Below are 15616 nucleotides of genomic sequence, written 5' to 3'. Positions count from 1 at the left end.
TTATGGTGATTTAGGATTTCCTTCATACCGCATTATAAATAGGGGTTTTAAAGTATCTATTATTTTCCACGACGCAAAACCTACACGAAATACTACCTAAGTTGCATATATAAGTGTGTGTGTGTATGGATATGTGGAAGTATCGTCTTTTTGGCGCTAATAAATGTTTCTTGCTACTTAATTATATCTTAATATTCCACAAAATGCAAATTGGAGTATCTAGTCATTTAAGCATGCTGAAAAGAAATGAATTGCGCGTAAGGCATAAGAATGATAAATTATTTAAGTGGACTTGCGTATAAAATTATAAAATTTATAGACAAACTTCATTAAGAATAACATGACATGCTATTGACATTTCATTATCGAAGTATATGTATCTACTTAATTTAATCCTGTACCATGTTTGATATACCATTTTATACAATCATTTCATGAGTAAAAGATACTTTATTTGATTTAGTAGAATCATAGCAACTTTAAGTTAGGCAAAAATCAGTTTAAATATTAAATTACAAAATAAGATGTACTATGTTGATAAATGAAATTTATATGCTACAAATTATACAGTTGTATATTTCCTAACAACTTCATCTCAATAATTAAGTTCGTTTGGCTACGCAAATTAAATTAGTATTCAAAACAAAAATAAAATGCTTTAAAGAATTGAAAAATAAATGAAGAAACAAGTCATAACTGCACTGAAGAATTATATTTACAAGGGAAATTGAAAAATATTATTGAGCATGTACTAGCATATAATGATGGGCTAGAATGATTTGCTTTTTTAAATGTATAACACTAACACGTTGACGATTACATGAAATTAAATTATATTCTCTTGTTTATAAGAAAGATTCCCAAATATGCCATAATCTGCTATTTTTTTTTCTTTTTTGTACTTTTCGTAGACAGTTTTGTTTTACGATAATAGTCTGTGATAATAATTTTTCTGTCGTTTATCAACAAACAAACTTCATTCTTTTTTTTTTTTTTTTGGATAGGCCCGATTAATCTGCAATCCCCGGTTAATCGTAAGTTGACTGTAGTGCCTTTAATTGTTAACAAATATAAATGAATTTGGAATTCTGAATGAAATTTGATATTTAATTTGCTAAGCCTCGATTCTTTATGAACGAATCTGATGAACAAACATAAGTGTTCTGACGAGTCTAAATGATTTATTTGATGACAGAATCTAAGTTTTCTGCCAGAATGCCAGTCAAGAATCGTTAAGGATGACAGAACAGCATTACCTGTAGGAAAACCGCACAACGAAATTTAGATAAAATTATCCATTTGAAGTAATTTCAAATTCAGTATCATTCAGGTTTAGGAATGAAAAAACAAATTTCCAAGAGAATGTTTGGCCCCATTAATTGTTACAGGTCCATGTAGCTCCTTTTTACACGGAGAAAACGCGCTATTCTGCTACTACACATTTTTTCAGAAATAATACGTTTTGATTCATTTTTAAGTATTAGGTCATCCGGAATGTTCTTCGGACTTTAATATTTTATTCTAATTATTTTTTTACTGTTTATAAGGAGTAATCTTGATTGAAATGGATATTTAAATGAGGTCTTTTCTGCTCGTGTTGCTTAATTCTAGCATGTGTTTTGGGGAGGTTTTTTTTTTTTTTTTTTTTTTTTTTTTTCCGACGTAGTGCTAAAAATGAAGAACTCGGAATTTCAGTTTCATCACATTATGATCCTTTATTTAAAAAACGGGGGAAAAGGCGTACTAGTCAGAGACCCCTTGCAAAAGTTTTGCTACATAGTGATAAAGTTTTGTTTCTGATGACACAGTTTGAAATCTGTTTGAGAAGCTTAGGGGTATGAATTTCAGGTTGATAATAATATCCGTTCTGAATGGCCATACAGTGTACTAAATAAGGACATATTGAAAGAAGTTATCGTGGAAAATTCTCGTTATTCAGGAACTATTAGACAGTCTAAATATTCCAAAAATCCCTAAATGGTCACTTCAAGATGATCGGGTGTGTAAGATCGCTTACAATGTATGATTACCCCACACTTAGCAGAGCAGAATATGTTTGTTCGAGTTTTGACATGTAATTCTTCGTTGAAAAAAAAACAAAGAAGGCCCTTTTCTCAAATAGATGGGAAGTGAATAATATACAAAAATATTACAAGAAAATTATTATTATTGTTATTATTATTATAGATTACAAGGGAAAGATCGTATAGCAATAATGATACAAAAAAATATTATTAACCTCCTTTAGTACCACTGAGAATGGGTTGCATCCCAAAACATTTAGGGTTTGTTTTTGATGGAATGTTAAAGGAACTTCAAATTAATCAAATTTAGGTCATTTCATCCAACATAACAATGTTCGACTCCACATTTCGATGAATGTCAGATAAAAATTACTCAATATAGTTGAGATATAGTGTGTCAGTTCCCATATTCACTAGACCTTACCCTGTTGGATTTTCATTTCTTCAGGTCACTTCGGAATTCTCTGAACGATCTGGAGTTCATTTTTTTGAAGAATGTCAAACAACACCTGCATAAAGTGTTTACAAATAAAAACTTAATAACCTTTTTTAAAAAAGGAATTTTTCAGCTAGCTCAGAGATGACAAAAAATCAGAAACAACAAAAAAAAAAAGATATATGTGCTTCAATGAAATTTACTTATATTTTTTGTGCTACATCATTTATATTTATCATAAATAACTGCAAAACTTTCAGAATGACCCAATAATTATATTCCCACATTTACAAACGATGCAACTTCCTTTTCTGCATACTTATACAGAGGAGAATAAAATCATTTTTTTACACAAAGCTGTCATAGCAGAAAAACAGAAGAATTCGTTCATAAATTTATTTAGTTGAGATATGGTTTTTCAAAAGGAATTCTTAAAATTGTTTTTCGCAGTAAGTTAGCATGAAGTTAGAAAAATGTTTTTTAATGCTTGTAAGAAATTCTTAAATTTTTGCTATCGAATTTGAGATGAATCTGCATAAAATGTTGTGCTACTTAATCAATTATGACAAAGACTTCGCTTGCTGTTTGCTAGTAAGGAGGAATGTATTCGTAGGGTACTTTATAAAAGATTATATTTAAGTTACACTCGTAGAAAAAATCGAAAGTGTCACTAATGGTTACTTTTCCGTCAGAAATTTAGCTTGGGTTCTACCTAATGATGTTCACTTGCTTTAAAATCTATGCCACTGGTGAGGCTTGAGTAATAGCAATAGTTCTTTTGTTTTGTTTTTACGAGATTACGAAAGAACTGTGTTAAATTTATCTTGTTTAAGAGTGATGCAGATTAGCCTGAAAGAATTTTAATATCCCTAATGAGAAATGAAACGATTTCTACGCTCAAAACTGGCGCCAATAGTCAAAATGACTATTGGCGCCAGTTATTTCAATAATATATACAAAATTTCAGCTGCTCGACCTTTTTTTGTTTCACTTCAAGGCCATTTCCTCTCCGAACCTCGAACGCTACGGAGAAAAAAATGGAATCCTCTAATTTGCTAAAAACTTTTGATTCCTTCTGTGCAGTGATGAGGACACGTTAGTATCAGAAATGAAGAAAAAGCGCTATCACTTTGCCGTGACTGTTTTAAAGTAACAAACTATAATACAGATTAGATACGTAATCTCAATGCAATCTCAATGTATAATAAAATATACTTACGTATATACCTACGTATACTCTTTTTTTAAACGAAAAACATAACACTGATATGTGCAGTTATCAATAGATTACGTATGATTTTTATGTTATTCAATTTTGTATTTTATTGATTAGTCAAGAAGCTAAATAAAAATTGAACTTCTTGTTAAATATGAAAGACACTGGCTTGCTTGTGTGTTTAATTAAATACTGCAAATCACACGAGATGTATCTGTCTAAAAGCAGAAATGGCTTCATGCGGGACTTTCTAACAGAACAGAAGCTTAGGACTAAAAGAGCAGAAGTGCAATTATTATAAATGGGAAAACATGGAAAGTATGGAAACTCGAAGTATTGCATGTGAAGTGCTTGAACTTTTGACTTAAAACTGATTTCTTGTACGAAGTTATTTTTTCTAGTTAATATTTGATTCATATTTAAACGCAAAAATGCAGCGAGTCATAATAAGATTTGCTGCATTACTAGATGATATAAATCTGTTACAATTTGCTATTATAGTGCCAATAACAGTTCAATATCTTACATTTCTTATTATTAAGTGCAATTTATTAAAGAACGGCTGATTTTCCTTAATTTTGCTGCTGTTTGAAAATCACAAGTCTCTAATAAATTACTGCACTGTCTTGTCCTGTAAATGGGTAGCACATCCAGCTAGCAATTGAAAGATATATGGTTCGAATCCTGGCAAGGGCATAATTGACTTTTCCTATTTTCTTCATCAGAAGATGCTAATAGTTCCTACAAGTGACTGACCAACGATAATTTGCCAATATTAGTTTAGATATACTTTTTATTTATATCATTTGATAATTTGTTGATAGCCTGAATCAGACTTTAAATTAAAAGCTTTAGTTATACATGCTTATGCACAGTGAAATGTAATCACTGAACTTATGATGGTATAACTATAAATTAAACTCCGTTTGCTCCTCTAAAGCAAAATACCCTGGAAACGTTTTTCTATTTAACTTTTGTCATTGAACTGAAATTAAGTGATTGCTGTCGGACAAGAGAATAAAATATTTATTATATAAATATTATAAAATTGTATACTACTATCGTATAGGTTTTTAATTAATGTTTATAAAAAGGTATCCATCGCTACTTGCGACAGCCAATGTCAAATTAAAAAAAAACTAAGACATTTCCGCACGAAGCAATTGAGGACAGTCAAAAAGCTGTAATAATGAATTAATAAAATTTTATTGCTAAATTCTATTTTCTACTAAGCACCAATTGACAACACGCAAATAAATCTGTGTAGTTATACATGTAAAAAAATCACTCCTTCTCTTTTATTCTCTATATTTTACGTTTTCCTTGCACAAAAGCCAAAATTTGGAAATCCTATGTTGAACTTTGCATCTTCTGGACACGTTTACATTTATAAATAATAGTACATAAATAACGTAAGCAACACGGTTGTGAAACTACAATATACAACCTAAATTGGGAACTTATACATGACATATGAAAACTAATAGAATGGCAAGAAGTGTTTTACAAATTTATTTTCATTAACACCAATTTTAAATATACGTCACTTCTCATTCCTTCACATCGCTGTACTGAAACAAATTTTAATGATTTAGCCATGAGTTATTAGGTCTTTTCTGAAGCCGAAAATTAGAAACATATCCAATCTTTGCTGGGACTCGAACCTGTACCTCTCGAATACGTGCTGAGTTGGCTACCGTTAGATCACGAAGGTATTCTGGAAGGAGGGAAAAAATACATTATATCTTCATAATATGATTTTCATCATTTCATGACACGGCGATATGCTTATTATTTTCCAGGTCTAGGTGCAAATCGTCGCACAAAGATAAACATTAAATCATTACTTATTACAGTTAATTTTGATAAATTTCAAATTAGGAAGATATTAATTCTTTTTCAAATACTTACTTCAAGCTATCAATCATGCATCACACTTTAATCTGTTTTTCTTAACAAAGAAGGTAGCTCATACAAAATAATTTAATTCCCTCATTAGCAAATTATTCAAACTCATTAATACAATATGGATTCATCCATAATTCTGCATGTCAAATAAAAGCCTTGAAAATTGTTTTATTTCAGAATAAATGAAAATGCGATTCTCATTCTAATTAAAATTGAATTTATTTGTAAGCTTATAAGGTATTTCCCCCACCGCCTTCTTGGCATGCCTTCGTGCTGTGATGGTCTGCACGCTGGGCGCGTATTCCAGAGGACCGTGTTTCTGTTTCCGGCGAAGGCGTTGCATAATTTTTTCACCTTTTCAAGGCTTCCAAAATACCTAATGTCTCTACAGCGGCGCCGAACTAAAAGGGTGGTGGATGATGAATCTCCACACCCAGGACTTGGCGATTGGGTCCCTTAAAACCCAGTCGCCCTTTAAAAGGGGGAGTATATAAGGTATTCCTCCTGCCTTCTTGGCATGCCTTCGTGATGTGGTGGTCTGTACGCTGGGCGCGTATTCCAGAGGTCCGTGGTTCGATTCCCGGCGAAGGCGTTGCATATTTTCCCTTCTTCCTGCTTATAATTAACCTAATGTCTCTACAAGCCTTCTTACATTTTCATTTTACTGAAATTGCATGTATGTTACTTCTTAAACCATGTTCAAACATTCGCTGACAGTGTTATTACATATTAGTGCTTACCCCTAAACAAACCGTATGTACTTACTGATAGTCTGAAAATTAATTAAATAATATCTCTAAAATCTTTAGGTTGAAAAATGGATAACTGACTGAAAGAATTAAATCCAAATTTATGAATGATTCGAAACTCATCACTGATGCGCTCTGCAAAAATAAATTAATAATTGTTAATGCATTATTTTGCTTTTTAGATTTTTCAGTACAATATAAATTTCTTTTTAATTTGTCTTTCTTTTCAGACATGGCACGATTACAAATTAAAGTGGGACCCCAGCCACTATGGCGGTGTAGAAATGATTCATGTTCCAGCGGAACACATATGGCTACCAGATATTGTGTTGTTCAATAAGTAAGTTCTCTTCTTTATAATTTTTTCATTAAGTCCCGCATTTCATAAAATCTCATTTTCCGATAGCTTTTAATGTCATTTTAGTCTTTGTATATGTAGAAACTCCTTTTTAATCCGTATCGCTTTTGCGCTCAAATCACTTTTCGAGTTACTGCCACCAAATGTTATCGAGATGATTAAAAAAAAATTAAATAATAAAATATACCTACGTATATTCTTCGGGGTGTGGAAAAACAGCAGCACATACAGTCAACTAAATTTTAATACACTTAGTCCTCCGCCCGAGGAATGGCCCTTCGGAGCCCTAATTTTGAATTTAGAACTTGTTTTTTTTTTTTTTATTATTTATTTCATATTCGGTACAGATTTAAAGAATTTTTGTTAAACAAACACAGCGATTTGAAAGCGAGTAGTGGCAACGGTGATCGAATAAAATATTTTTATCTCCAGCGACCCAGACTGTTGCCATTCGTCAAATATAAGATCTTTCAAATTTAATCCACAAATTCGGCTATTTAAAAGCAATGTGATATGAATAAGAATACTTATCTCGTCGCACCAGCATAATGCCATTCCGTAAAGCATAATGTATTTAATTTTAATCTTTCTGTTAGTAAAATAAGTGATTGAAAATCAATAAAAACAATTCATTCTACAAAGAAGGATGCCAGAAAATATTTAAGTACGCAGTTTTTAGAATATATTTTCTTCTTTCTTCTATTCTGACTGATTTAAACAAAAACGTATTTAAATTCTGAGATGTCTAGTAAAATAGTTTAAGGAAATGTCATTAGCTGAACTTATTAAAAGAATTATATATTTTGTCTTTTATTATAATAATACTTTTAGGCTGTCGGCAGCTTGAGCGGCTACTTATCAAGGAAATAATATAGCTAATATAATATAAAAAAATTGGGAAACTCTACTAATCTATTGGGAATTTTAAAGACAAGCCGTTTTAAATATTTTATGATTTTGCTCTTGAATTTTATGTGGCGTATGTGTGAAGAAAGCGATGTTTAGTAATATAGCTAAAGACACCAAAAAATGTGTTAAAATTAGTGAATCCAATAGCTGATTGGTAACCTGCGATACGGAGCGAGATCATAAAACACCTAACTAATCTTCTAGTGCGATCCACCTGAATTTATTTAGAGTCCCCCTCACCAATTTTTTAAGCTGCTGAAATCGGATTCCTCATTTAAGAACCCGTAACTCTTTTATAGATGAAAAATAGAATTACTTAACACATGCTTGTGCAAAAAGTTAATTTCACGCATTTTCAAAGTATGCATTTGTAGCATTTTAACATGAAATATATAAAGAATTTTCATGTTAAAATGCATGTCACAGTGCATTTCATGTCACAATAGAATAATTCTGCTGTGATTAGAATTGTTAGAAAGTATTATTAAAAGTCACTTAAACATTATTAATGGTACTTCCCAGATAATGTTGAAATTATTACACACTCAAGTATGCATAAATATTTTGATACGATGTTATTTGATGAAACTCATGACATGCACTTTTTAGTGAAATTTACAGCACTCTGGTCAATAATTTTGTTGTGAGACATTTAGATCCACAACCATTCAAACTTATACTATTGGAAAATACTATTTCATCAAACATGGTCTCAAATTTCACAAACGACTCTCAACATCAAGTAGAATCCATTCGAAAAACCATCAAAACTTTATTAAAGGAAAATGGTGGCAAAAATATTGCTAAAGTGGCCATTTAGTAGAAACCAATGAAATCTTTGGAGTCACCTGACAGATTTTTCTGTCCTTCAGTCAGACTTCAAAGGAGTTTATAAATAAATAAATATGCAATAACATTAAATAAGCTGCAATACTCAACAAATACAAACCTCCACCAACGCACTGCAGGCAATAGCCGGGGTGATCCGTGGCCTTCGAGATAACATGGCCTGGTTAGTGACGTCACGAAAGGCGTCCGATCCTTCAGTGACTTTCTTTTGATGATTTGAATGCGAGCGTTTCGTTCGATGTTTAGAGTGTTTTGTTTATAATAATGAATAATAACTAAATTTTCAAAGACTTGAAAACGTATATGAAAGGTCGTATATTCATTTGCAGTTAAGATTAATAACTTAATAAATATTATTTTTTAAGAAATATTCACGAAATTTTCTATGCTATGTTTTAGGTTATCTTGTGCATTTTTTTTTTTTTTTTTTTTTACACTGTATTGTAATAATTTGTTAGGATACACTCAAAAAAGAAAGTTTTGAAATAAGTAAATAAAAAGGCTGTTATTTATTAACATAAAAATTAGTTTGAGAAGGAGAGGAATGAAAGGAATGAAAAGATTTAGAAATATAATTCACTAACAAAAGTAAATATAATTTAGCAAATTAAAAGACATAAAAAATAATTTTTCCTTAAAACTATAAATATTTCAGAGCTTCCAAACATTATGCAAATGTATTTTTAATTCATTTAAATTACTATCTAATAAAATGAACAGAAAAGCCTCAGAAAAAATTTAAATCTCAAAACTTTGTAAATTAAATAAATTACAATTTTGCTGCAACATTACAGAAAACGAATAATTTTCACATATTTATATGTTATCTATAGCAATAATTATAATAATATTTACATCATTTAATAATATTTACATTATTAGTTAGATGTAGATGCATAATAAATAATATATTTACAAATAAAAGCCATCCATATAATGTTTCATAAAAACGTAAAATCAATAAATTTGCCAATGAAAACCTCAAAACAACTATACATAGAACAAACCATCATTTCTGTCTAATTAGCAAATACTGTGCAAGTTGTACTAGTATACTGAAGCAATAATGATTCGCAATTGATAATTTATTTTGAAAAATTATGAAGTATTATCAAATAATAAGGAAACAGCAAAAGGATTAACAAGTTTAAAGGTAAAAGATACATTATTGAAAATATATTTGAACTGCATCATATTTAGTACACTATTTTTAAAAAATAAAACAATGCCATTTGCATACTCATATCTTTTCATCACGTATTCTTGACTTTTTTAAGTTTCCTTTCATCGATTTTTGTATGCATATTATTTTGAAGAACTTTAGTATAATTGTTTAAACAAATATTTGAAATGGTGCTCATTATTTTTTTAAATCTGCTAGAAAAGAGAATTCCACACATTAAACAAGTTTCATGAACATCAAACATGTTAATGTTTTGTACATATATCTCGGTAAGTTTGACCAGCAAAGAATGCTGTTCAACTTACTGGTTCTTCTTTACTTTCAACTGGAACAACTTTATCTCCTAGATAAACTGCTATATCTATATGAAGCGATGCAAAGATACTTTTCTCAATTTTAAGATATGGATGAAAACTGAGCAATAAAATATAAATACCAGCAACAGATTTATGTAAAATAATATTTGAAGTATCTGAAATATTTAATTTATTTGGTAACATAGAAGAAAAATCCTCAAATGATGCTATTTTGTCCTTTCTCAAAAATTCATTAAAAATATGCTTCTCCATCTTAGCTCTTTTTTCCTCCCTGCTCATCCTCTGAGGGGTTGGACTTTCAGATAAGTATTTTGGACAACCAGAAAAAAAATGCATCGGTAAGCATCGTTATTTAATTTAGGATGCCCTCTACACATCTGAATAAAAGTACCTTCGTTTGTTGGTAAATAATCATAGCGAATAATATCATCTTTTCGAAATGTTTTTCACACACAGCGCTGCGAGCACTTGAAATAAAATTTTTCCTTGGAATTTTTTTGATCCATAAATCCCGTTTTACTGTATCTTTTGGAAATTTGAATACTGATACATATTCATTAGTGCCATCGTAATTGGATTTGCATGCTGGAACGCAACATCGTGCAGGCATGATGAAGACAGCTCTACGTAGACGTCGATCGTTATTCTTGTTAACAAATAAGTTAACTAGTAATCTCAATTTAAAAATGAAAATATCCTTAACAACATTACTTAAATTTAGCAATAAAAAACACACGAATAATAAAAATATACAGCACGCAAGCAACGTAATAAGAAGTCTTCGCTTGCAGTGTCCACACAATGCAGTGCGAAGGGTGAAAGTTCAGACGCCTTACGTGACGTCAAATCCCGTGATTCTGCAGCTGACCAGGCCATCTAATCTCGAAGGCCACGGGTGATCCCACTGCCAATACAAACAGAAACCGACCCACTGTCCACAATGATTCTACAACTCAAGAAACCTACCGCGTACAACGACGTCATTTTCAATCCACAAGACTATGAAGAAAAGCTACCGAAATATAACAGACATCCCGCTTTGGGTCATCACAATCTCCATTGCAGCCTCGACAAGCCATCGTCATCAACTGAATTTACTGCATACATTACGGATGGCTCAAAGATAGAAAATAAGGTAGGAAGCGGTGTCACCATAACGGCATTATGCAACTTAGTGACTTAAAAACAGCGTTATCAGAGACAGGCAATCCTCCATACATGCCATCAAACAATAGAACACAAATCCTCCAATAGCCTGGGAAATTCCGCTTAAAAATTCGAATAGCTCACGAAACCACGAAAAATTCTCGAATAGCCCGCCACATGAAATTCATCATAAGCAAAAGTAATACATAGAAATATGTCCTGTCATGGACCAGAGGACAAAATGCCAGGGAAGGCAATGAAATGGCCGAGTTTCTAGCAAAACATGCAGCTCTCAAACATGATCTCAAATTCATATCCCATGACCTAACTAAGTATTAAAGTACAAACTAAAACGATATAAGTGAAAATTTATTTACCTTCTAAAGGGCTACCGTATAACATGCTCCTTTTCTTTTCGCAGTCTATTAGTCTATACTGAATTCCATTCACTGCCGAACTCTAATATAATTATTTTTCATAAATTTATTATTAACATATTATGTATATTTATATAATATTTAGAAGGTATTTAATACAAGTATTATGTTTCAGATGTATATGAAGACGGTATGTTATTCCGACTACTGTTAGACGCGTCACACATTCAACTAACTAGTTTTCCTCTCTTCCGCCAGACGCTATCCGTGGTTGCTGCGTTATTAGTAGGCAAACGACACAGTTATGTAGTATTATTAATATCCCTATATTTACAGTCATTCCAGTTCTACGTATTTTAATGTAGAAGAGAAATTATTACTTTAAATCCGAAAAAAAAATCTGAAAGCTTTCAGAATTCTGGAGATAAAAGTGTTTTTTTCCTTGCAATATTACCACTTTTCGCTTTAAAATCGTTGAGTTTAATAATAAAAAATTCGTTAAAGTTTTATAAAATATGAAACAGACAATAAAAACAAATTCTAAATTCGGACTTCCAGGGGCTCATATGGAGAACTACATTATGCAAAATTTGATGGCTCTAGATACCGTTGTTTTTTCACATTACAAGAAACAAACATACATTCACGAATTCTACTTAATTTCTTTAAATATAATTCAAAGCGATAATATTTGGTGTCAACAATTGGAAAGGTTATACAGCTGTTTTAGTGATTCGATGCAAAATGCCGTTTCGAGACTAATAGCAGTTCTGTGCTAACGCCCTTTCGGCTAAAAAAAAAAAAAAAAAAAAAAAAAAAAAAAAAAAAAAAAGGCATTAAATAGCAGCAACTATGCTTTTATTTTTCTATAAAATAACATAACACAGAATATGCGCGAGAAATAATCATCACTTAAATCCTATTTTTCATTATTTTACAAAACCAGAGGAATTGGAAAAACGTTTACAAGAAATCCTGAATAACAAGCCAAGTGAATCATGTTCTATCGCTCTTGTTTATAAAGAATATATTTGTACGTAAATTTGATAAAAATTAATTATTTAAAAGATTTTGCATTTTTATTAAGCAATTAGAAAGCAAATTATTTTCATGGCAAAAATTCGCATTGACTTGCATTGTTATTTTTTAAGGAACTGATGTCAGTTTTAAAATGTTTACTTCCTTGTACGAAGTAAAAAGGAAGTATTGTAATCGCAAAAATTTTCAGGTATTATATTTCAACGAAAATATCCATTTTGACCGCTGGCGAATGCAATTTAATGATTCTTTTACGTGACATCTGTACGTAAGAATATAATAAAAGTCTCTTTTCACCCACAAAAATTATAAAACTGATTTAAAATGGATTCTAAAGAGAATTTTTCGTGGCGTCTGTACGTACGTACGTATCTAGCATAATTCAAAAACGATTAGCCTCAGACCGTTGAAATTTTGTATATAGGACTGCTATAACATGCAGATGTGCACCTCGTATTTTGGTTGCAATCGGCCGCATCAAACGTATATAAATATATGTATATATATATTTATCTGTTAACCGGCTCAATGATCTCAGTTTCTTTACTCTTATATGTTTGGAAGTTGTGCATTTTTTTGCTTTAAAATGATTGAATTATGTTGTTATTATCTTCCGGCTAAGGGTTTTATGCATTTAGTAAATCTGCATGCAATATTTGTGGAGTTATCAACAATTTAAAAGTTGTTTAGGTGCAGCTAAGCCTAATGAATTTTGTGACGGCGGACATGTTTGTTTACATTTTAAACTTGGCAAAATAGCAAATTTGTTGCCAGTCTAGAGAAACTAAGCTTCGCAACAACAAAAATAATGCCTTTTTTATTATTGAGAATTAAATCATGTTTAACCCATTCTGGAATTTATTCGAGAAAATAATTGTTTATGATTATTTTCATTATAGATATTTTGAGTTTTTATGTATTTTTGCCTTAACGAGAAGTGAGAACTGAATTAATTGAAGGAGAAATATTGAATCATCTGTGAAAAACTGTACCTTTTTTGTTTTGTTTGCTTAATTTCTTTTATACATCATTCTAGCTCTATTATAGTATTTGAATAGAACATGTGGCAACGATTAGATAATTCTTCAAATGATATAAATTTTGTGCATTCTGAGTTATAATATGAACGAAATATAACGCTGTTAAGTGAACCTAGCGCCAGAGTGTCGCTATGGTAAACACATATAGTGAATTTTAAAGAGTGTATTTATTCTATTGTGGTTTGTGCTCTATCGACGAAGTAGATTTAATTCAATCCAATACGTTTAAAGTAAATGCAAGAAAAATGCGTATAATTTAATATTCCGTGCAAGGAAATCATATGGTGTACACATCACATTTTTTATTTTAATTATTAGCATCCTAAATTTATATTTTCATTAAACTATTTTAAACAGTAAAACTGTACACTATTACCAGTTAATCTTTATTTTTATATAATAATGTATAAGATAAATATCCACAAATCTACAAACCAAGAATATAATAAACTTTAAAATGTTTTTATACTTTTCTAGGATTTAATCTAAAATAAAAAATTAAGTTTAAAAGTAGTCAAATTTATATTAATTACTTTATTACTCTAAATGAATTAGGGATAAAATATTACTAATTGGAATATTAAAATGATTTTTCCTTGCTTTCTAGTTTTTTAAAACATTAAAAATTTTGATTAAGTTGATTAAGCAAATTATATATCATTATAAATATTTGGATGAATTTTACCTTTATATGAATTGCTTTCTTAATTCAAAAATCAGTAGAGGAACGTCTGGAGCTTTAAAAATGAGCTCATTCTGTTCGTTTTATAAGAAATTATGAATTTATTTTTCAGTGCAGACGGAAACTATGAAGTGACACTCATGACGAAAGCAACTGTATATTACTCCGGGGAAATTGTATGGAAACCTCCTGCTTTGTATAAAAGTACTTGCGAAATCGATGTGGAATATTTTCCTTTCGATGAACAATCTTGTCTGATGAAGTTTGGATCCTGGACCTACGATGGATATGAGGTAATTATGTGTTTGCCTGTTGGATAATCGTTATACTTATGCGACTCATTATCCTTGGGGAAGAAAAAGATAATGAAAAGGCAAGATAAAATTATTTTACAGATCGTGCAGCCTTGAAGCGTTAGTATACATTGTAGACGAGTCCAGTTTATTATAAAAGTATTATATTATTACGAGAATTCTGTCCAAAGCCAAACTTCCAAACTTCGAAAGCTTTTCTCAGATTTTTGTAGCCTTAAAACCTTAAATAATGCACTATATATTATTTCTGTGAGACATACATATGAATATGTGTGAGACACACTTAGAACATGTGTGAGCATTCATAATATCTACACAAAAATAAGTTTATTTTCAAACCTTCACTCGGCGAAATATTTGGCTGCAAGATCTTAAATCTCCTAAAAATGCTATTAGAAAGAAATATTTTCCATTAAAATACCAAATGCTTTTGATATTTTATACTTAGATCTTTACCTTTAATACATTGCCTGAATGGTTACAGCCGAATAAAGGACCGAACGCAGCCTTAATCATCTGAACACGTTTCGAGATGCATGTAGAGTGTGTACTTCTTTAAAGGTGTTAGTAAATGTAATCTTGTTGCGTTAACTGAAATTCAGATAAGTATTTAATTATAGTATATAGGTGTATAAACTCGTCCTGGCTGACTGGAAGGTTAAAATTACAAAACCTGACCAAATACTCTGGAAAACGCGAAATAAACATCGAGTCTGTATGCAGTTCTCTTTATAAATTAAAAGCAACTAAAGCTTAGTGCTTAAAACTGGTATTATGAAGACTAGATGGGCAAAACACATAACATTGTTATTAAAATATAAATATTTCTCAGTATTTAATTGAAATAATTAGTAAATTTACTGAAATGATTCTTACACAAGGTAATGTTTCTCTATATTTATGGCATGTTCCAACAATAAGATTATTGTTGTTAAGATAAACTAATTAAATACTTATCTGAATTTCAGTTAACGCAACAAGATATACATCGCTACTTGTCGAATTCGAATCGAAATATACTATTCAGAGAAAACTGCTAGCCTTAACTTTTCGCAGAGTTAAACGATCAC

The 15616-nt window shown here is 30.7% G+C and overlaps 1 protein-coding gene across 1 annotated transcript in view; it reads left to right on the top strand.

Moving 5' to 3' along the window:
- Positions 1 to 15616, top strand: part of LOC118185109 (acetylcholine receptor subunit alpha-like) — a 152454-nt gene that overhangs the window by 95295 nt on the left and 41543 nt on the right. Inside the window, exons 3-4 of the mRNA XM_035354916.2 lie at positions 6564 to 6673; positions 14345 to 14525. Of these exons, the coding sequence (XP_035210807.2) occupies positions 6564 to 6673; positions 14345 to 14525 (291 nt within the window). The remainder of the gene's footprint in view (positions 1 to 6563; positions 6674 to 14344; positions 14526 to 15616) is intronic.

The sequence above is a fragment of the Stegodyphus dumicola genome, chromosome 4, assembly GCF_044657685.1.
Source record: "Stegodyphus dumicola isolate Sdum_Otavi_A_Nest chromosome 4, ASM4465768v1".
NCBI classification, from domain to species: domain Eukaryota; kingdom Metazoa; phylum Arthropoda; class Arachnida; order Araneae; family Eresidae; genus Stegodyphus; species Stegodyphus dumicola.
This window is presented reverse-complemented; position numbering and strand designations above follow the sequence as displayed.